At 40.0% G+C, this 19,980-nt stretch overlaps 2 protein-coding genes and 1 long non-coding RNA gene across 6 annotated transcripts in view; 1 reads left to right on the top strand and 2 right to left on the bottom strand.

Moving 5' to 3' along the window:
• Positions 1-17,509, top strand: part of LOC105009234 (protein tyrosine phosphatase non-receptor type 14) — a 265,726-nt gene extending 248,217 nt beyond the window's left edge. The window contains exons 7-19 of the mRNA XM_029114543.2: positions 1,637-1,724; positions 2,025-2,113; positions 2,299-2,386; positions 3,612-3,694; positions 4,232-4,292; positions 4,733-4,799; positions 5,310-6,946; positions 8,452-8,592; positions 11,265-11,483; positions 13,553-13,681; positions 13,993-14,227; positions 14,525-14,688; positions 14,915-17,509. Of these exons, the coding sequence (XP_028970376.2) occupies positions 1,637-1,724; positions 2,025-2,113; positions 2,299-2,386; positions 3,612-3,694; positions 4,232-4,292; positions 4,733-4,799; positions 5,310-6,946; positions 8,452-8,592; positions 11,265-11,483; positions 13,553-13,681; positions 13,993-14,227; positions 14,525-14,688; positions 14,915-15,043 (3,130 nt within the window). The 3' untranslated portion in view covers positions 15,044-17,509. The remainder of the gene's footprint in view (positions 1-1,636; positions 1,725-2,024; positions 2,114-2,298; positions 2,387-3,611; positions 3,695-4,231; positions 4,293-4,732; positions 4,800-5,309; positions 6,947-8,451; positions 8,593-11,264; positions 11,484-13,552; positions 13,682-13,992; positions 14,228-14,524; positions 14,689-14,914) is intronic.
• LOC105009233 lies at positions 8,495-14,836 on the bottom strand. 3 transcript variants are annotated; one of them, XR_827761.4, is made up of 4 exons: positions 14,530-14,836; positions 13,546-13,670; positions 8,773-8,928; positions 8,495-8,604 (listed from the first exon to the last, which is right to left on the bottom strand). It is a non-coding gene; the product is annotated as an uncharacterized LOC105009233 (long non-coding RNA). The 3 variants fall into 3 exon arrangements; XR_827759.4 differs by having other exon boundaries at positions 13,612-13,670; XR_827760.4 differs by lacking the exon at positions 13,546-13,670.
• LOC105009235 (N-lysine methyltransferase SMYD2-A) overlaps positions 16,170-19,980 on the bottom strand; it is a 71,609-nt gene continuing 67,798 nt past the window's right edge. For both annotated transcript variants that reach the window (XM_029114542.2, XM_029114541.2), the window contains one exon: positions 16,170-17,854. In XM_029114542.2, coding sequence (XP_028970375.2) covers positions 17,753-17,854 — 102 coding nt within the window. In that variant the 3' untranslated portion in view covers positions 16,170-17,752. The remainder of the gene's footprint in view (positions 17,855-19,980) is intronic.

The following is a 19,980-nucleotide window of genomic DNA, read 5'->3' as shown; positions in this document are numbered from 1 at the left end:
ACCAAAGTTCGATCCCAAATCATCCTTTTTTGGACAACCAAAGTTGATCGCAAATGAACATCTAAATACATGTTCAGTTACTAAACCTGATTACTCCGAATCATTCAAAACAGATTTAGTAACTATTCACCTCTGAATAAAGTCGTGAAAGATTATTGGAATATGCACATCATTGCAAAGATATTTAAATTTGCAATGTGCCTAACATTTTCTTTTAAAGCAATGTTTATCAGTGCACCAGGCCACAGCAGTTTTTTGGTTCTTCAGTGTTCACTGTAATTGATCTATTGACGTCTGTACATATAGGCTATTGAGTAAGCCTGGTCTGAAAATGTGGAGTCACTTGCAATACAAAAATGTATTGAACAGATTCTTGATTTAAGAACTAAATGCAAATATTGTTTCTCATTATGGTATATGATTGTTTGAGATAATAGGATTGGTCACTCTTGCTGATTAATAATATTATATGCTGCTGTCTGACACTGACTATGCAATACCTGACTATGTAATTATACAATATCCCATTAAATGTGTGCCTTCTGGGCGTAAGATACCAACACGTGAATAAAGAATCAAAAGACATATCTTAAACTAAGTAACTTAACGCCTTGCTTTCTTTCTACAGCAAGTAACTAAATAATGTAACTACTGTAGTTACTTTATGGGAACTGTAACTACTTACTGTAATTAGTTACTTTAAATGTTCCCTAACACTGTTTGTAAAGCAACTGGGCAATTGGTGCAGTATGCACAGTGACTTGCAGTTAGGCCATGTAAGACTACTTTAACTTCCTTATAGTTGCCTTAGGTCTCTTGGTGGCCTCCGTGACCACAGATTGAGTACAGCCTTGTTGACTTATTCATAGTTGGGCCATATTCTTTCAATTAAAAAAAGTCAAAGGTTTGTGCTCTGAAGGATATTCATTACTTTGGAAATGTTCTAATATCCCACCTCTGATTGGTACTTTTGAAGAACCTTATTCCAGATTTGCATCAAATGTTCCTAGTTTTTGGTAGAAATTGTACTAACCATTTGCGAGACATCCCTGAGTCAGTTATGTTTAACCTGAAATCATGTGAAACATTTTAATTGCACAGAGGTGGACTCCATTTAACTAGTTATGTGAATTCTAAGCACAATTGGTGGCAACACAGCTTATTTAGGTGTCATTGCAAAAGAGTTGAATAATTATGCTGTCAATTCTTTTCTTTCTTTATATTTTTCACGTTGACATTATGGACTTTTTTGTGGTGATTATTGTAAATCTCCTGATCAAATCCATTTTGCTCATCGATGTGGAAAAGTTCAATGGAAGTGGAAAAGCTAAAGAGGAGTGAATAGTTTTGAGGCACTGTATTGTCAGCACTATGGAATAGCTTTTTGGTAGATTTTTGATGAATACAATATTAAATAGTAAAATATTTTAGTGTCTTTTCATATTGTAACACATTAGAATCTGGAAAGGTCAAAGAGGTCTAAGGGCCACTGTATTTGGACTCATATAAGTTTAGAAAATACCATAATCTTAGCATGTTTAGGTCTAATGTTTCATTAAGCCTGTACTGTTTTCTAAGTAATTACATTGTGTTTGTTTGTGTGTATGATATACAGTATGTATGTGTGTGCTTTCAGTCGAATGCAGCCTGCAGAAGCAGAGTTGCTTTATATCAAAGAGGTGGAAAAGCTGGATGGCTTTGGCCAGGAGAGCTTTGCTGCTAAGGTGCATCTACCAACACCCACACAAACCTTTTCAATTTTATTATCATTTTGGGGACATAAACATCATCATCCCATTCAAAATTCTATTTTCCTTAATCATCAACCTAAACCGTCACCCCAAAGATTTTTTTGTTCATGGGTACTGTTGTAATGCACCTACACTGTCAAATTGTTTGTGTTTCACTATCATTGCTGGGATTTTATCTGTCCCCGCCCTGATATTAAAATCTGTAAACACACAAACACACACACACTTGTTTCAGAGTTTGTGTTCTTTAATTTGTACGTATTTCTTTAACAGGATAACTACACAAATGACATTTTCATCGGTATGTCCTTCATCGGAGTCTTTGTCAAACACAGGAACGGCAGGTCTATTATGCTCCACAGGTGGGTCTTCCACTCACCCTATGGCCGTTTTACATTGTTTAGTACTGGTTAAGTTTTGCCTTGCTAAAGAAAATGAATATGCTTTAACCTGTGCTAAACTCTATGCTTTATGAGTTTCTGTTTGGTGTGTTTGTGGGTCTGCATGTCCATGCGTGTTCACATGCGTGTGTGTGTGTGTGTAACAGATGGAAGGACATTGGTAACATAGCGCATAACAAGTCGGCTATCACAGTTGAGATAACAAGTAAAGATGACACCATCATGTTTCACACGGTAAGTGTTGTATCTCCCAATGGGATGCAAACAAGGCCATTTCACAGGAAACTGATGAACACAGACTCACTTTTTACAGGGAATATAGAATGTTAAGTACATTAAATTCAGAATTTTTTTTAATTTGCTTTTACCTTTACTCATTACACATTTATATTACAGCCTAATTCTTAGTTCATCTTCAACCTACACAAAATACCCCATAATAAAAACAGGTCTAGAGATTTTTGTGAATTAATATAGCTTTTACTTAAGTATTCAGACCCCTAAGTATTCAGCACCAGCTGATAGGACCCTACAGTACCAGCTTAGCATATCTGTATTTGGGGAGTTTTCCCCATTCTTTTTTGCTGATCCTCTCAATATCCTCTCAGGCTTCTATGCAAAATTGCCTTGAAGGCCAGACTGGCCGATAAAAAAAAAATACTAAGATGGGCAAAAGAACACAGACAGAGGAAGAACTATGCCTAGAAGGCCAACATCCCGGAGTTGCCTCTTCACTGTTGATGTTGAGACTATTGTTTTGTGGGTACTATTTAATGAAGCTGCCAGTTGAGGACATGATGCTTCTGCTTTCTCAAAATAGACACTAATGTATTTGTTCACATGTTCCTACTCCTCTTTCTGTTCTGGTTAGAGACAGTTTGCGCTGTTCTGTGAAGGGAGTACCACACATCCTTGTATGAGATCTTTAATTTGTTATCAATTTCTTACATGGACTAGCCTTCATTTCTCAGAACTAGAATAGAGTTTCAGAAGAAAGTCCTTTGTTTCTGGCAATGATGCTGAAGATACTGAACAAGTCTAAACAACAAAGCCAGTTTTATTGCCTTAATCAGCACAACAGTTTTCAGCGACGCTAACATAATTGCAAAAGGGTTACAATGATACATTTGGATTGGCAAACACAATGTGCCATTGGAACATGAATGATTGTTGCTGATAATGGGCCTCTATGCGTCAATGTAGATATTCCATTGAAAATCAGCTGTTTCCAGCTAAAATAGTCATTTATAACATTAACAATGTCTACACTGTATTTCTGATTAATTCTATTTTATTTTAATGAACAAAAAATCTGCTTCTCTTTCAAAAACAAGGACATTTCTAAGTGACCCCAAACTTTTGAACAGTAGTGTAATTTGACCTAAATGTTTTTGGTCAAATCCTGTTTCAATAAGAAACCTGATATGTTGATGTTGTGTATGTGCGTGCATGTCCATAGGATGACATGGAACTGTCCAAGTACATTGCGCGGCTCTTCACAGCCAGACACAAGTTCTACAAACAGAACAAGATCTGTGCTGAGTAAGTTTCAGAATCATTTATTCACTTTTCACATGTAATATTGCCAGAAGAGCTACATTTATGTTCCATACTGCCTCCTGTGGTCTATATATTTCCCTGTGTATGTGACACCAATAGAGACGGAAATAGTTGTCCTATAGGTGTGGGCACACTGCAGTGATTGTATCTCCTTTGTATCTCCTTTGGCCTTCATCTTTCCTCTGATCGCTAACTCACCTCATACTGTGTTTTGTTGACCACCCATGACTAGTGCTTAGCCTTTAGCAATTGGCATTGCTTAAACACTAGAACCTAATTGCAACCTCTGAGCCAGTCGGAAAAAGAGAGAAGAAACTGCTAGTAAGTACCAACAAGGGAGGTGGAACAACTGGGCCTTCGGGAGGGATAACGTTAAAAGTCATACCAAAAAAACTACAGTATAGTGTTGGATGCCTTTAGACTCAAAGTTCTTAATATTACATGCTTTCTTCCAAGTAATCTAACAGTCTATATTGTTACACCTTTCCTTCCCGTCTCTGTCTTTATCAACCTCCTTAGACCTGCCCACTCCCCTGTGCCTATCAGGAGACGCCCCACTTGGACCCCCCGCCATTCTCTGGTACTGTCAGTCACTAAGTCAAGTCTCTTAATTGCCACCCTCATGCATGTTAGTTATACATTTAAAATACACCACAGTAGCAAGTGAATTTTAAGGTTAGATTAGTTATAATAAAGTCTGTAGGATGATTCAAAAGCCTTCTCTTTCTGGGTCACCCCTATACAGACTGTGGGGATTTAGGGTCAGGGCGTTGCTAGACTGTTGTGTGGGTGTTGTCAGGGCATTCTGATGTAACTGACAATAAAGTCTGTAATTTCCCTTTCTCCCTCCCTGCTGGTGGAACAATGAAGACACTATATGTGGAACAATAGTGGTACAGTCCACTTCGGATTCTCTGGAGGAATGCATTAGACTCTGTGAGAACCCTTAGACCCTAGATTGCAGTCTTTCGTTAACCATTCCCTTTCTCTCTCGATCTTTCTCTCTATATACTTCTATAGCCACGGCCACGGTCCTGTATCCTCCAGCCAACACACTCTCATTACCAAGATACACAGAGCTCTCAAGGTAGTGGACACAAACACATTTACATAATTCTTACATTTGAATCGTGTAGGTTACAGTTTACTGGCTGAAGTGGAATGGCAGTACAGCTGCAATATGTGGACAGAAGTTGAAATCCTGGTCGCAGCATACTGACAATGCCCAAAAGCGTAACATGGTCATGCAAATTCACTCAGCACCTGCAAGTGTTGGTGACTGACAGTTTCTTTGTCATATCACACTAATTTTATTGAAAATGTCTTGTTAGAAACAAAATAATAAACAATTAGTAATGTAAACAGTAACCAAAAGTATCTTGATCTTGATATTGTTCTATTCTGTCAAGTCTGTTTCCTTAATACTTTGTTTTCAATATATACACCCACCCACAGCTAAATCATTGTATCCATCTTCACAGGAATGGAAATGTATCCTTCTGAAATTGCGAAAAAATAAGTGTGTTTGACAGTGTACATAAATGATGTGTAATTGTGCCTGTGTGCTTTCTGAGTGTGTCTCTTTCTCACTTTACAGACAGCATATTCCACGACGACCTGTACTACAAATCTGAGACCAGTCTGGACCGGTGTCCAGCTGAATTCAGCTTTCGCAATGGAACAGTTCCCAATGGCAGTATGTACAGTAGCCCCAGTCTCAGTTCCCTCAACCACTCCCAAACATTTGTTCAACCTTCGCCCATCTCTTCAAACCTCAGCATCCCCGGCAGCGAGCTGATGCGTCACGACTACATCCCTAGTCACCGCCATAGTGCCATTATCGCTCCTTCCTATAGGCCCACACCGGAATATGAAGCTGTGATGCGCCAGAAGTGCCGCATGCTTCCAGCACCCCATGACCTTCACAGCCAATCTCTTAGGAGTCTCAATATTAGCAGTGCGAATGCATATCGTCACCCAGAGGCGTTGGTTTGTAGTCAGCCAGAGATGAGAGAGAGGGGCCCATATCCAGGTCCCAACTCATACACACCACAGATCAGCTACAGTAAGTCTTTGAACCCTGCTCCTCACCAGGGCCCTGGAGCTGGTCAGGGCCCCTGCCAGTCCTCGTGTGGAGGAGGCGATGGAGTAGGAGGGGGCGGGAGCTCAATCTTGCACACGGTCAGCACACCAGAACTTGCCAACACCAAACAGCAGGGCACTACTACCAGCAGCTATGGTGCTACGGCCAACATGCTGAGGAACCACATGTCGCGGCCGCCCCCTCCCTACCCTACCTTCCGGCCTGCCACCAGCACCCCGGACTTGGCAAGCCATCGGCAACGCTGTATGGGTGGCAGCAGCCCCGAGCTGGTCACTCGCATGGTGCAGCTGTCTGTGAAGACCTTCCAGCCAGACAGCTCCCCTGTGGTACACCAATCTCTGCAGGAAGTTAGCGAACCACTAACGGCGGCTAAGCATCGCTCTTCCCTGGGGAAAAGACACAGTATGGAAGTGGTCAGCAGCATGAGGGGTGGGGGAGGAATAGAGAGCATGGGGGTTCTGAAGGGGATGGCTGCCTCTGTTAATAGGAGGAATACTCTTAGAGAGCAGGTGATGGTGCCACAGCCTCAACCACCACCCCAGTCTCCACTACAACCCAAAGAACTGCCAATGCAGAAAGCCCACCAAACCCTGGCCCAATCCTCCACGCCAAAAGGGGTAGGTGTGACCTATCAGCATCAAAAGACTCTCTCTAATGCCACCATGCTGATCCACAGCAGCGAGAGCGAGGAAGAGGAGGAAGAGGAGAGGCCCGAGCTGGATGTTCAGATCCCAGGTCTGAATGAGGACATTAATGCCCAACTCCAAGCAGCCCTGGCCAAGCTCCCCAACAAGCCCCCTCCGGAGTACCCTGGTCCCCCTAGACCATCCCAAAATGCGGTTCTCCGCTCCCACAACCACCCTAACAACCACAACCATGGAACCACGGATCCATGCCAGTCCCAGCCCCGTGTGCTAAAAGCTGTGCATAGCCAGGGTGCCGGAGGTGGTGGCACCCTGACATGTGGGGAGCAGGCTGGGATGAATGGGGCAGTTCTGGGGCCGTCCATCTCTGAGCCGGATCTGACCAGTGTAAAGGAGAGGGTCCGGAAAGAGCCAGTCAAAGAGCGGCCAGTGTCTGAGATGTTCTCCCTAGAGGATAGCATAGTGGAGAGGGAGATTGCACAGAGGGTAAGATACAACTATGTTTCATCATTCCAGTCTATTACATACAATAAAGTTGGGTGATGAAAAGCACAATATGCAATTTGAGTTTATTTTGAGCTGTATGAATCAGAAAATTTAATATTAATCAGGGCTCGACAATGACGATGGCGTGATGGCGCCAGACCAGTAAAAAGTCAAGTTGGGACTAATAAAACTAGCAATTCACTGTCTCGATTGGGGCCACTGTAAAATAAAATTGGACCACAGTGCCAAAATACTGTATGTTTATGTTGAGTATAGTTAATACAAGAATGGGCACGACAACAGTCACTTGTCCACTTCATCAATTTACTTACTTACAAGTCCTCCTACTACTAGTTTACAGTAGTGAGTGCATCTATTGTCTTTTTGGGTACTAGTCTCTGTAGTAATTGAACACACAACCCCTGCAACATTTCAAGCAATATTCTCCAAGGCTTCCAGTAAAACAAAAACATCTTGAATATCTATTCTGACTGTAAACAAACAGTTTCAGCTTGTTTGCAGTGTACCTTCCCCTAGTAAGGGATTCAAACTGTAATCTCAATTCAGTACCTGAAGGTGACATTAGGTTCCAGTCCTTACAGCTAATCACAAATAATCTATCAGATTATGCTTTGGTGTGGGGGGTTGTGGTTTTGCATTGTTGTTTTCTGTTAAATAAATAATATTTAATGCAGTACTAATGTACAGGTATGTAGTTTAAAAGATGTCTTTGTGTTTATGTCCACATTTTAACTTATTTTAATAGTACATGTACAGCCATTCATTCATTGTCTGCATCCAATATAGATATGGACCCCTTTTTGTTAATCCTTTTTGTTACCCCTCACAATCCATAATCCTATAGTCCCATCATGTACCTAAACCCTTTCTTCTCTGCTTTTCTATAGTTTTATTTTCTATAGACCCCAGCCTTAAAGGCCGGGTTCTACCCCAAATCCATCGTGTTAGTAAGACTGATCCAGGAGGCCCGGAGGAGTTAAAGGTGTATTGGTAGAGGGGTGAAAGACTGGAGGGATTAGGAGAGGTAATCCTAAATGGGAGGGACCTGGCAATGTGGGCCAGGTTTTGGCCCACATGTGACAAGAGAAGGAGAATAAGATGAAAACAGAATGAGAAAGACCCAGACAGGGAAGGAAAGACAAAGTGAGAAGAAAACAAGATGAGAAGGAACAAATGAGAGGGAATGAAGAAGGGACTGAGAGGAGGATAGAAAAAAAGGAGGAAGAGTGGCTACGGGTCTAGTTTTCAACCACCTCAGAAAGTATGGTCGTATGGATCATGGGTTATGAGTCGGCTGTAGGAGGTACAGACAGTCTATAGTTTCAGCTAGTATTGCTCCAAGTCTGAAACCTTTGGGTACCCAGTGCAGATAAGCTAAGTTTAGCAACAAACAGATAAAATCCACACACATAGGCACACATCCCCTCAGTTTAGTTTAGGCATCATAACTAACCATGACAGCGGGCTTGTCCTCTTTCCTGAAGACACTGGAGAGACAGAAAATGTCTGTTGACTCTCTGAAGAGACCTCTGATGATGGCGGCCCTCAACGGGCTCTACGTGGCCAGGATGCCTGTTCCAGAGAACTTGCACAATGATGGGGTTACGGTTGCCCCTGATGAACGGGTAAGACGTGCACTGTTCAGAGAGTACCAGAAATTATATTAAACTATATGTATACTATTTGTAGTGTCTTTGTAACACCATTAGTGTTATTTATTGTTGTATTTTAGCACTCTTTGGTTAGGCATATAAACCAGCATTTCATTGCTAACACTACTAGCTGTGCTGATTGGTCTGCCTCACCGGAATAGACAATTGAGCTGGGAGGTGTGAAAAGCAGTCTTTGTTCCAGGCCTTGCTAATCTAGCGGGATCTAGCAGAGCGCCAAGTGGGCTATGGAACGTGTGGCATCATTGTGGTTATTGCTACTGGGTCCGCAGCTATGTCAGGAATGTGACCCTTGGGAGAGAAAGAGAGAGACAATGAGAGACAGAGGAGTGGGAGGGAGAGAAAGATACTTCCCCAGCCCACCGAGACCCTGGCTGCATACCCTCTCACTCACAACTCTCAATAACAACACATTCCACTGACAAAACTACATATTGTCAAAGGCCTGCTAGGCTGGAGAGCTGGAATTCATATTCTAGGTGGGGTCATATGGGTTAGTTTCACTATGGACATGTTGACATATCACTTACACTACACTCTTTAACCATGTACCCCTATCTCTCTTGTTGTAACAGTCACTTTATCCCATGTACAGTGGAGCAAAAAAGTATTTAGTCAGCCACCAATTGTGCAAGTTCTCCCACTTAAAAAGTTAAGAGAGGTCTGTAATTTTCATCATAGGTACACTTCAACTATGAGAGACAAATTTAATTTATTTTAATGAATTTATTGGTAAATTATGGTGGAAAATAAGTATTTGGTCAATAACAAAAGTTAATCTCAATACTTTGTTATATACCCTTTGTTGGCAATGACAGAGGTCAAACGTTTTCTGTAAGCATTCACAAGGTTTTCACACACTGTTGCTGGTATTTTGGCCCATTCCTCCATGCAGATATCCTCTAGAGCAGTAATGTTTTGGGGCTGTGGCTGGGCAACACAGACTTTCAACTCCCTCCAAAGATTTTCTATGGCGTTGAGATCTGGTGACTGGCTAGGCCACTCCAGGATATTGAAATGCCTCTTACGAAGCCACTCCTCCGTTGCCCGGATGGTGTGTTTGGGATCATTGTCATGCTGAAAGACCCAGCCACGTTTCATCTTCAATGCCCTTGCTGATGGAAGGAGGTTTTCACTCAAAATCTCATGATACATGGCCCCATTCATTCTTTCTTTTACACGGATCAGTCGTCCTGGTCCCTTTGCAGAAAAACAGCCCCAAAGCATGATGTTTCCACCCCCATGCTTCACAGTAAGTATGGTGTTCTTTGGATGCAACTCAGCATTCTTTCTCCTCCAAACACGACAAGTTGAGTTTTTACCAAAAAGTTATATTTTGGTTTCATCTGACCATATGACATTCTCCCACTCCTCTTCTGGACCATCCAAATGCTCTCTAGCAAACCTCAGACGGGCCTGGACATGTACTGGCTTAAGCAGGGGGACATGTCTGGCACTGCAGGATTTGAGTCCCTGGCGGCATAGTGTGTTACTGATGGTAGCCTTTGTTACATCTTTGGAGGGAGTTGAAAGTCTGTGTTGCCCAGCGACAACCCCAAAACATCACAGCTCTAGAGGAGATCTGCATGGAGGAATGGGCCAAAATACCAGCAACAGTGTGTGAAGACCTTGTGAATACTTACAGAAAATGTTTGACCTCTGTCATTGCCAACAAAGGGTATATAACAAAGTATTGAGATTAACTTTTGTTATTGACCAAATACTTATTTTCCACCATAATTTACCAATGTATTAATAAAAAATCCTACAATGTGATTTTCTGGATTTAAGTGTACGTATAAAATTACAGGCCTCTCTCATCTTTTTGAGGGGGAGAACTTGCACAATTGGTGGCTGACTAAATACTTTTTTGCCCCACTGTACATGAGTAGTTATTTAGCAAACACCAAATGCTAATACTCTGAAAAGTAAAAATTGTTCAAATGCCAAACATATCTGTGCTTATGTTTGTTGTGTACAACCACATACCTTTAGGGAGGTTCATGCAATTCATACTTTAGATAAAATAAAAAAACATAACAATATGGCCGCTGAAGGCTGCTCCATCTCCAGTCATTTTCACATCAAATCACAGAATCTACTTAGAAAGCAGTGTCAACATATACAGGCAAGTAATTTAGCATTAATGCTTATCTGGCACAGCCCGAAGAGGACTGGTCACCCCTCTGAGCCTGGGTCCTCTCTAGGTTTCTTCCTAAAATTCGGCCTTCTTAGGGAAGGCACTGAAATTCAACACTATGTTGTTTGCTCCTTGGGGTTTAAGGCTGGTGTTTCTGTAAAAGCACTTTGCTGTTGTAAAAAGGGCTTTATAAATACATTTGATTGATTGATTGATCCAGATTGACTTACAGTATTGAGTGCATTAATTTTCTTGCTTCATTTGTACTGCTTTACGAACTGAATTAGGCAGGACAAACATTTTGCAGTAGTTAGGGGTGGAGGGACTTAGTTGAGTCATAAAACAGGAAGGTATACTTATTGATACATTATTTTGTTTCTTCTTTTGTTGCATTATTGTAATGTTCCACCTTTCTACTTGCATGTGACAAATACACTTTGAGTAATGTTGATCCCATTTTCCTCCCAACCGCTCCCTCTCCCTCCAGTGTAAGATCCTAGAGTTGAAGTTGGAAGAGGAGAGGGTCTTCACAGAGTATGAGCAGATCCCCAAGAAAAGGGCAGACTGTGTGGTCACCACTGCTACACTTGCCGACAATTGCGAGCGGAACCGGTTCCGTGATGTGGTTCCATACGAGAATAATCGGGTGGAGCTGGTTCCAAACAAGGAGAACAACACAGGATACATCAATGCTTCCCACATTAAGGTGCAGTCAGAGGACAGAATTGAAACTACAGTGCATTACTGTATCATGTAGTGGATGCTCTTATCCAGAGGGGCCTACATTCTGGGAATACCACATAATTCAGACATAGTAAGTGCATTTTTCCTTATTAAAGGAGCTATCCGCAAAGTCAGCTCAATAGTAAGTGTAAGCAAGAGAGCACTGATCAAAGTTAGCAACTGTCCCTTGTATGCCAAAACTTTTTGTGCATGCCTATTTGATAGGTATCTAAAAGGCAACAAAGCCTATTCATTTGATTTCGCCAAAAGACCTAGTGAACATTTTGTTAAGGTTCTGCTTGCTGCTTAGTATAACTGAAGAATAATGTTGCAGCGACATTTTCATGCATTACATTAAACACCTTGACTTTCTGGTCATGACAAATGGTACTCAATTAGTGCAACTGATCACAAATTTTCATGTAGATTATGTATATCAACCTAGACATTTTACATTCCAGGAGGGAGAATATATGGACAGGCCATTCACTGGAAAAATTCAAATTATTTTTCATAGATTGTTGCCAAAAAACATAGCAAAGTAACACCAAGCTGTTCATAAGCTGAAAACATTTAGTGCACAGCTTTGTTCACATCCCTGTCACTAAGCATTTCTGTTCTGGCTGGATAATCAATCCAAATGACAGGTGTGGCATATCAAGAAGATGGTTAAACAGCATAATCATTAAGCATGGGACAATAAAAGGCCACTTTAAAATTAGCAGTTTTGGCAAATCTTTGACATTGTCAAATTTTGAGGGAGTTTTCTATTGCCAGAGCTGTTGCCAAATTATTTCTGCATATAAGCTTTTTTTCGACATTACACTAGCTGCGTATCTAACTCTACATCTGCGGACAGAATAATAATTCTGCATAGCTGGTTTTATTTATTATAAAATTAGACATTCTGCCACTAAAATAGGAGTGACTGCTTTGGAAATCAGTTTCTAGTAGATACAAATGTTTCTTAGTGATGTTAAGTTTTGATCAGCTGTGCACAGCAGGAGTCACTGCAACAAGCAGGAGGCAGCTGGCTTTGTGAAACCTCATAACATTAGCTAGCATTAGTGGCATCCCTTTTGTGTTATGAAGTAGACGACTGTCATACTTCATTAATACTGACTATTGGTGCACAAAACACCTTAGCTATAGGTAAAATAGCATATCAAACACCATATAGACCATATTGCAATATTCTCACAATTCCTATCTTGTAGGGATACAAGGTATAACTCTGTCCTTTGCTGAGTACATAATCAGCTCAAACATGAACAGCTCTAACCCATGTGTTTGGTATGCTAAATTAAACAAATTGTCTGCTTTTAACCTATTCAAACATTTTAGATTAATGGCCACCTTTGAGAAAGGAAGAATGTGGGAGGTAAAGTGGCCACTTTAAGATTATTAGAAGTCTTACAGGCTTAGACTCAATGGAATTCCCTGGGAATGTAGTCCAAACCCTCATAAATGAGCTTTAGCTGTTTTCTCATTTTGCACTTTGCTGGTGTGTTTATGTGTTTGTGTGTGAATGCTACTTCAGTGCTGAATTATGTCTTATTAATGTGTAACCCTCTAATTTTGATCCTCTGAGATAGATGAGGACAAAAGCCTGTGTTCGCTCATGACACTTTACTGTCACAAGTGGGCCTGATTGCTCAGCAGGTTGCATTGTGATGGGGTTGTGTTCTGTTCACTACTATAATGTAATGGCACTCCATCTTCTGCCATTTATTAATACAGGTTTCTCGCAGAGCTGAAGGGTACCTTCCTAGTAAGGAGATTTTGGTGAAATAGTTTTAAGAAATAGACCACCACAAGCCTTGTGTGAGCAATGGCAACAGTGCCCTCCTGTGGAAAACCAGTGTCTTGTAGTTTTATTTCTTTGTGTTTATGCTTTTAAGGATTAATGTTTTTGCTTTTGTGAATTAAGGAAGCAGATAGCCTAATGGTTTGAGGATCTAACTGCTCTAGAAAAGAGCATCTGCTACATTACAAAAATGCCAAGTGTGTATTAAATTCATTGTAAGCCATGGTTTTGTGCCTACTGTGCAGGTTAAGATCAGGGGAAAGGAATGGCACTATATTGCCACTCATGGACCACTGGCCAACACCTGTGCTGACTTCTGGCAGATGGTCTGGGAGCAGGGGGTCAACGTCATCGCAATGGTTACTGCAGAAGAGGTACACACACAACCCCAAAACAGAGACAGTAGTTGATTGAAGGCCAGGGTTTTGAACCGTGAATAATTAAATATGTGAAGTTGTGTGATGGCTGAATAAGGAAGGAGCTGGGCATATATTTTATTCTCCACACCTCAGCCCACAAATAAGAGAAAAATATTGTAGAATTGTAGAATTGTGTGTGTGTGTGTGTGTTTTTGTTTTCCTGTTTCAGTGTGCATTCTTTGTGGTTGTGTGTGTTTTGTGTATCCAAGTTTATATGAACTTCCCATTTAACCTCACTCTCTCCTCCCTTTCCTATTCTCTTTTAGGAGGCTGGTAGGTCTAAGAGCCACCGCTACTGGCCCAAGCTTGGCTCCAAGCATAACTCAGCAACCCACGGAAAATTCAAGGTGACCACCAAGTTCCGTACAGACTCAGGCTGCTACGCGACAACTGGGCTAAAGGTCAAACATCTGTTGTCGGGCCAAGAGCGAACTGTATGGCATTTGCAATACACTGACTGGCCCCTAAACGGCTGCCCTGAATATGTCCAGGGATTCCTCTGTGAGTTACGGCTAAAATTACTTTAAAATTACTTTTATAAGGCCATAACATTGTGAAAACGCTGTTAAAAAAATAAATAATGGGGTAGAAAGGACATCTATTCCCTGTGTATTTGCCATGTTGTAACACTGCAACTGAAAGGATAGACATTTTATTATTGATGTGAAAACAGAATGTTGTTTGTTATGCATTGTCCAATTGAACTTAATGAGAGATTTGCATTAATCAATAGGAATTTTCCAGTGTGAAATATGATTGATGTAGGATGGCACTAACTTCCTGCCTTCTTCATCTCAGCCTACCTCGAGGAGATCCAGTCAGTTAGGAGACACACCAACAGCATGCTAGACACCTCAAAAAGCCTTAACCCCCCAGTGGTGGTCCACTGTAGCGCTGGAGTTGGCCGCACAGGTGTTGTCATCCTGACCGAACTCATGATCAGCTGCCTGGAGCACAATGAGGTGAGAAGCATCCTTGGATTTATGCACATTAGATTTGTGTGAGGATTATCCTGGGGCTCACAGTTACCCTCCAAACCGTTAAGGTTACAACGGCATGATTGGTATATCATAGGACAAGGTTTCTGGGATTTGTATATGGACATTTCCAATATATGCTTAAGTACTGGCTTGATTTTTAGACTTGATTTGATTTAATTTGACTCTGATCTCTCCCTCTCTCTTTTAGAGGGTGGAGGTCCCTATGATGTTGGCTCACCTGAGGCAACAGAGAATGCTCATGGTTCAAACCATCTCCCAGTACAAGTTTGTTTACCAGGTCCTCATCCAGTTCCTCAAGAACTCACGACTCATTTGAATCCTGACCTTCAATTTTGTCCGACATGACCTGACTAGAACAGGACTAGAAAAGGGTGAGGAATATGGATATAGCCTCACAGACTTCTGGTAGTCTAAAAAGTAGTTTCCACAATTTTGCCTACATCAAACTTGTTCGCTAAATGGGAAAGTACTGTAGGTCTTTTTTCATATTTGAACACATCCAGTGACAATTGCATTTTCAAAACAGGCATTATACATGTTACATAACATACATCCACAATTCATCTGAAAATTGGAGAGAGGCCTTTTTTATCACCAACATTTCACTGAAAGCCTCTTTGTCCAGAAAGCTATGCTAATTCTACAGACCAGACTAGCATGCTAGTCATTAGCATCAAAAATCCAAATGAGTAACAGCTCATTTGGATTTCAGTCCATGTCAAGCACTGCTAATTTCAGTCCAGGTCAAGCACTGCTAAAGTCACATTGTAAACTTGATAGTTTCTTTCTTGTTTTTTTTTTTTTTTTACAGTATTAAAGTATTAAAAACAAATTATTATGTATTACCTATGTTTCTCCAGTTATGAAATCTTCCAGTAAATGGCATTTCAAATTGTATGGTAATTCACCTGTTCTGATCAAACCTAAATGTATGTTTGAAAAGATAAATGGCATCGCTTTGTTCTGTATTTAATCCGATTATACTTTTCTAAATATTCTTCCACTGAAAATTAATGTACAAATGTTTAATACTTTTTTCAGGTGTTAACTTAAAACACTGTTCTTTGCTATACAAGAAAACCTTTTCTAAGCCTACTGTCATAAACATTCTAAATCTATGGTAAGGACAGAACATTTTAAGATATATTGAAGATTCCTAACATTTCAATATTTATTATTTTTGTATTTTTATGTTTCTTTTGATTTATTTCTTCTAAAATCATCACCTTTGGCACTGAATGTGATTGTTAATTTGTGCCCTTCAAATATTCCAATTCACTAACCTATTTCAAATTTCTCATGAGTAAATTCCTCTTGAGTGGTAAAGGCATCCTTAAGATTATAGTTTTTTTTCATACTTAGCCATCAGCTTTTCATGCACATCATGTTTATTTTTTAAGTATTTTAAGGTCATGTATTTGTATCCACTGGATAGTCTGTCAGACATTTGCATTGTAATTTTATTTTACATGTATTTTCTCAAGCTGTTTTTTTAGGCATCCCATCCTTTTTCATAAAAGAGAAACATGAGTTATTTTCATGACTTTAAATGTTACCCAACAACCACAGTTCCCAATGTTTTAGATGCTACCTGTCTTTAACCCTGACACCAGTACGGCTCTAGTTTGCTAAAACAGACTGAGACATTCAGGTGTGTAAATTACACATATACAGACAATGTTATTAGCACATTTGCACAATTCTCTCTTTTTTATGAGTTGAAATTGAAAATACATTTGAACCCAAACCCAAACATTTAAAAATGTTCACTTTCACAAGTCAAAAAGGGCCTCATTAAAATTATTACATTTGTGTAATTTATCTTACCTGTGACACATTTTAGGTGCATACTGGATGATGGCTGAAAATTTGCAAGGGTGCCAATATATTTTACCGTAACTGTGTGTAAAAACCAGGGTACAAAACTGCCAATAATCAGATTAATCCAAAGCAGTTCATATGAAATGGAGAATGTCTAAGGTAACAGATAGAACTGAGCCCTAAGAGAAAACAGTTACAGTATTGTTGTACCTTCAAAGCCCTGATGTTTGTTTCTAATAGGGAAAGAGGATTTGAGGTATGTGATAGAATGGTGTTGTCACTGGGTGTCAGTATAGAGTCCAAGACCAATCCAAGGTGTCTGAATGGTATATCCATTGTTCTGATTGGTATTTTGTATTACAGACCAGATATGTTTTATAGACCATATAGCAGCCAACATGGGATACGTACCAAAAAAGCTTTCAGTGACCAACCGTCTGTTTTTGAACAATGGTAAATATGTCTCTTTTAGGAATTTGTGGCTCAATTTTATCCATTTCATGTTCACCAAGTGTTTCTCTGTCTTCACATTTTTCTATCTCTGTGAGTTGTGATGCAAAGACACCCATGTCCAAATTGATGTTTGTATACTGGGTAGCAAGATTAGATTTCTATTGATGTAAAATGTTTTGCTTTGACTTGGTACCTTAAAAATACTGCAAATGAATAAACTATGCATGCTTTTTTATATGTACATATATGTATTCATACATATTCAAGTATATTCTCCTGACAAATGAGTGTTCTATTGCACTTCTTCTTGTTTTGAAACAGAATTTTTCCAACATTGCATTCCAATGTTACTGTTTTATTTTCCTCTGTGTTTTGGCATGTTTCCTAAGAAACTTTCAATATATGTTGTATGTACAGTATATGTTTTGTATACATTTGCCATAAAGTTTTTTGATATTTACCAAGCTGTCACCCTTGCTTATTATGCAATAAAACATTATTTTCTCTATATGCCTGTTCTTGGTACTTTTTCTTCTACATACATATTGTATGACAGTGTCTGTGACCATTACCAAAGGAAGGTTGTGTTTTCTGCACTCACTCTACACAGGAGTTAATACCAAACAACAATCACAATGCTAAACACATTGTGACAGGGTCCTTTAAAGCTTAATGGCTTTGACTAAACTAGCTGTACAATAGGCATCTCATTGGGTGAAAAGTATTATAGAGAATTGATATCAGTTTAGTTTTAGTGTACGAGGTTACTTCCTTTCTGTATCCCAATCTCTTTTCGAAGTTCTACCAGGTACTGGTGATCCTTTCCATGTGCCACTTCCATTATCGCCATCGCCTGAACACACAAACCAGTTTTAACAATTAACATACCATTATTATACAGGTGCTGGTCATAAAATTAGAATATAATCAAAAAGTTGATTTTTTTCAGTAATTCCATTCAAAAAGTGAAACTTGCATATTATATTCATTCATTACACACAGACTGATATATTTCAAATGTTTATTTCTTTTAATTGTGATGATTATAACTGACAACTAATGAAAATCCCAAATTCAGTATCTCCTAAAATTAGAATATTACTTAAAACCAATACAAAAAAAGGATTTTTAGAAATGTTGGCCAACAGAAAAGTATGAACATGAAAAGTATGAGCATGTACAGCACTCAATACTTAGTTGGGGCTCCTTTTGCCTTGAATTACTGCAGCAATGCGGCGTGGCATGGAGTCGATCAGTCTGTGGCACTGCTCAGGTGTTATGAGAGCCCAGGTTGCTCTGATAGTGGCCTTCAGCTCTTCTGCATTGTTAGGTCTGGCGTATCGCATCTTCCTCTTCACAATACCCCATAGATTTTCTATAGGGTTAAGGTCAGTCGAGTTTGCTGGCCAATTAAGAACAGGGATACCATGTTCCTTTAACCAGGTACTGGTAGCTTTGGCACTGTGTACAGGTGCCAAGTCCTGTTGGAAAATTAAATCTGCATCTCCATAAAGTTGGTCAGCAGCAGGAAGCATGAAGTGCTCTAAAACTTCCTGGTAGACAGCTGCATTGACCTTGGACTGCAGAAAACACAGTGGACCAACACCAGCAGATGACATGGCACCCCAAACCATCACTGACTGTGGAGACTTTACACTGGACTTCAAGCAACGTGGATTCTGTGCCTTTCCTCTATTCCTCCAGACTCTAGGACCTTGATTTACAAAGGAAATGCAAAATGTACTTTAATCAGAGAACATAACTCAGCAGCAGTCTAGTCCTTTTTGTCTTTAGCCCAGGCGAGACGCTTCTGACGCTGTGTCTTGTTCAAGAGTGGCTTGACACAAGGAATGCGACAGCTGAAACCCATGTCTTGCATACGTCTGTGTGTGGTGGTTCTTGAAGCACTGACTCCAGCTGCAGTCCACTCGGGTTTTTCAATGGGTTTTGTTTCACAATCCTCTCCAGGGTGCGGTTATCCTTATTGCTTGTACACTTTTTGTACCATATCTTTTCCTTCCCTTCGCCTCTCTATTAATGTGCTTGGACACAGCTCTGTGAACAGCCAGCCTCTTTAGCTATGACCTTTTGTGTCTTGCCGTCCTTGTCCAAGGTGTCAATGGTTGTCTTTTGGACAGCTGTCAAGTCCCCATGATTATGTAGCCTACATAACTAGACTGAGAGACCATTTAAAGGCCTTTGCAGTTGTTTTGGGTTGATTAGCTGATTAGAGTGTGGCACCAGGTGTCTTCAATATTGAACCTTTTCACAATATTCAAATTTTCTGAGATACTGAATTTGGGCTTTTCATTAGTTGTCAGTTATAATCATCAAAATTAAAATAAATAAACACTTGAAATATATCAATCTGTGTGGAATGAATGTATACATTATACATGTTCCACTTTTTGAATGGAATTACTGAAATAAATCAACTTTTTGATGATATTCTAATTTTATGACCAGCACCTGTACTTACATTTGTGTTTTAGACTTAAACTGTTTCAATTATTTTGTTTGCCACCAATCTACACACAATACCCCATAATAACAAAGCTTAAAAACTGAAAATAGAAAACAGAAATATCATATTCTAAAGTTTTCAGACCAGTAATTTGTAGGACATTTGGCAGCAATCAAAGCTTTAAGTCTTCCTGGGTATGCCTGCTTTGCACCCCTGGATTTGTTTCTAGAAGAGCATCTGTGAACTGCAAAAAAATTAATTGTTGCCCCAAGTCTGAGGTCTGCATCAGGTTTTCTTCAAGGACCTCTTTCTAAACATCCTATGTCTTTTCATCCTTCCTTCAATGCTGTAGGTATTTCTACGTCCATTCTTCACCATAGGGATTCTATTAGCCAGGTGATGTTTTTCACCAAATGCAGAACTTCACATTTGGGCCTAATCATTTGATTTTGTTTCATCACACCATACAGTTGGGCTCAAAAGTTTGCATACCCTTGGAGAATTGGTTATGTATG

This window comes from Esox lucius, chromosome 18, assembly GCF_011004845.1.
Source record: "Esox lucius isolate fEsoLuc1 chromosome 18, fEsoLuc1.pri, whole genome shotgun sequence".
Taxonomy (NCBI): Eukaryota; Metazoa; Chordata; class Actinopteri; order Esociformes; family Esocidae; genus Esox; species Esox lucius.
This window is presented reverse-complemented; position numbering and strand designations above follow the sequence as displayed.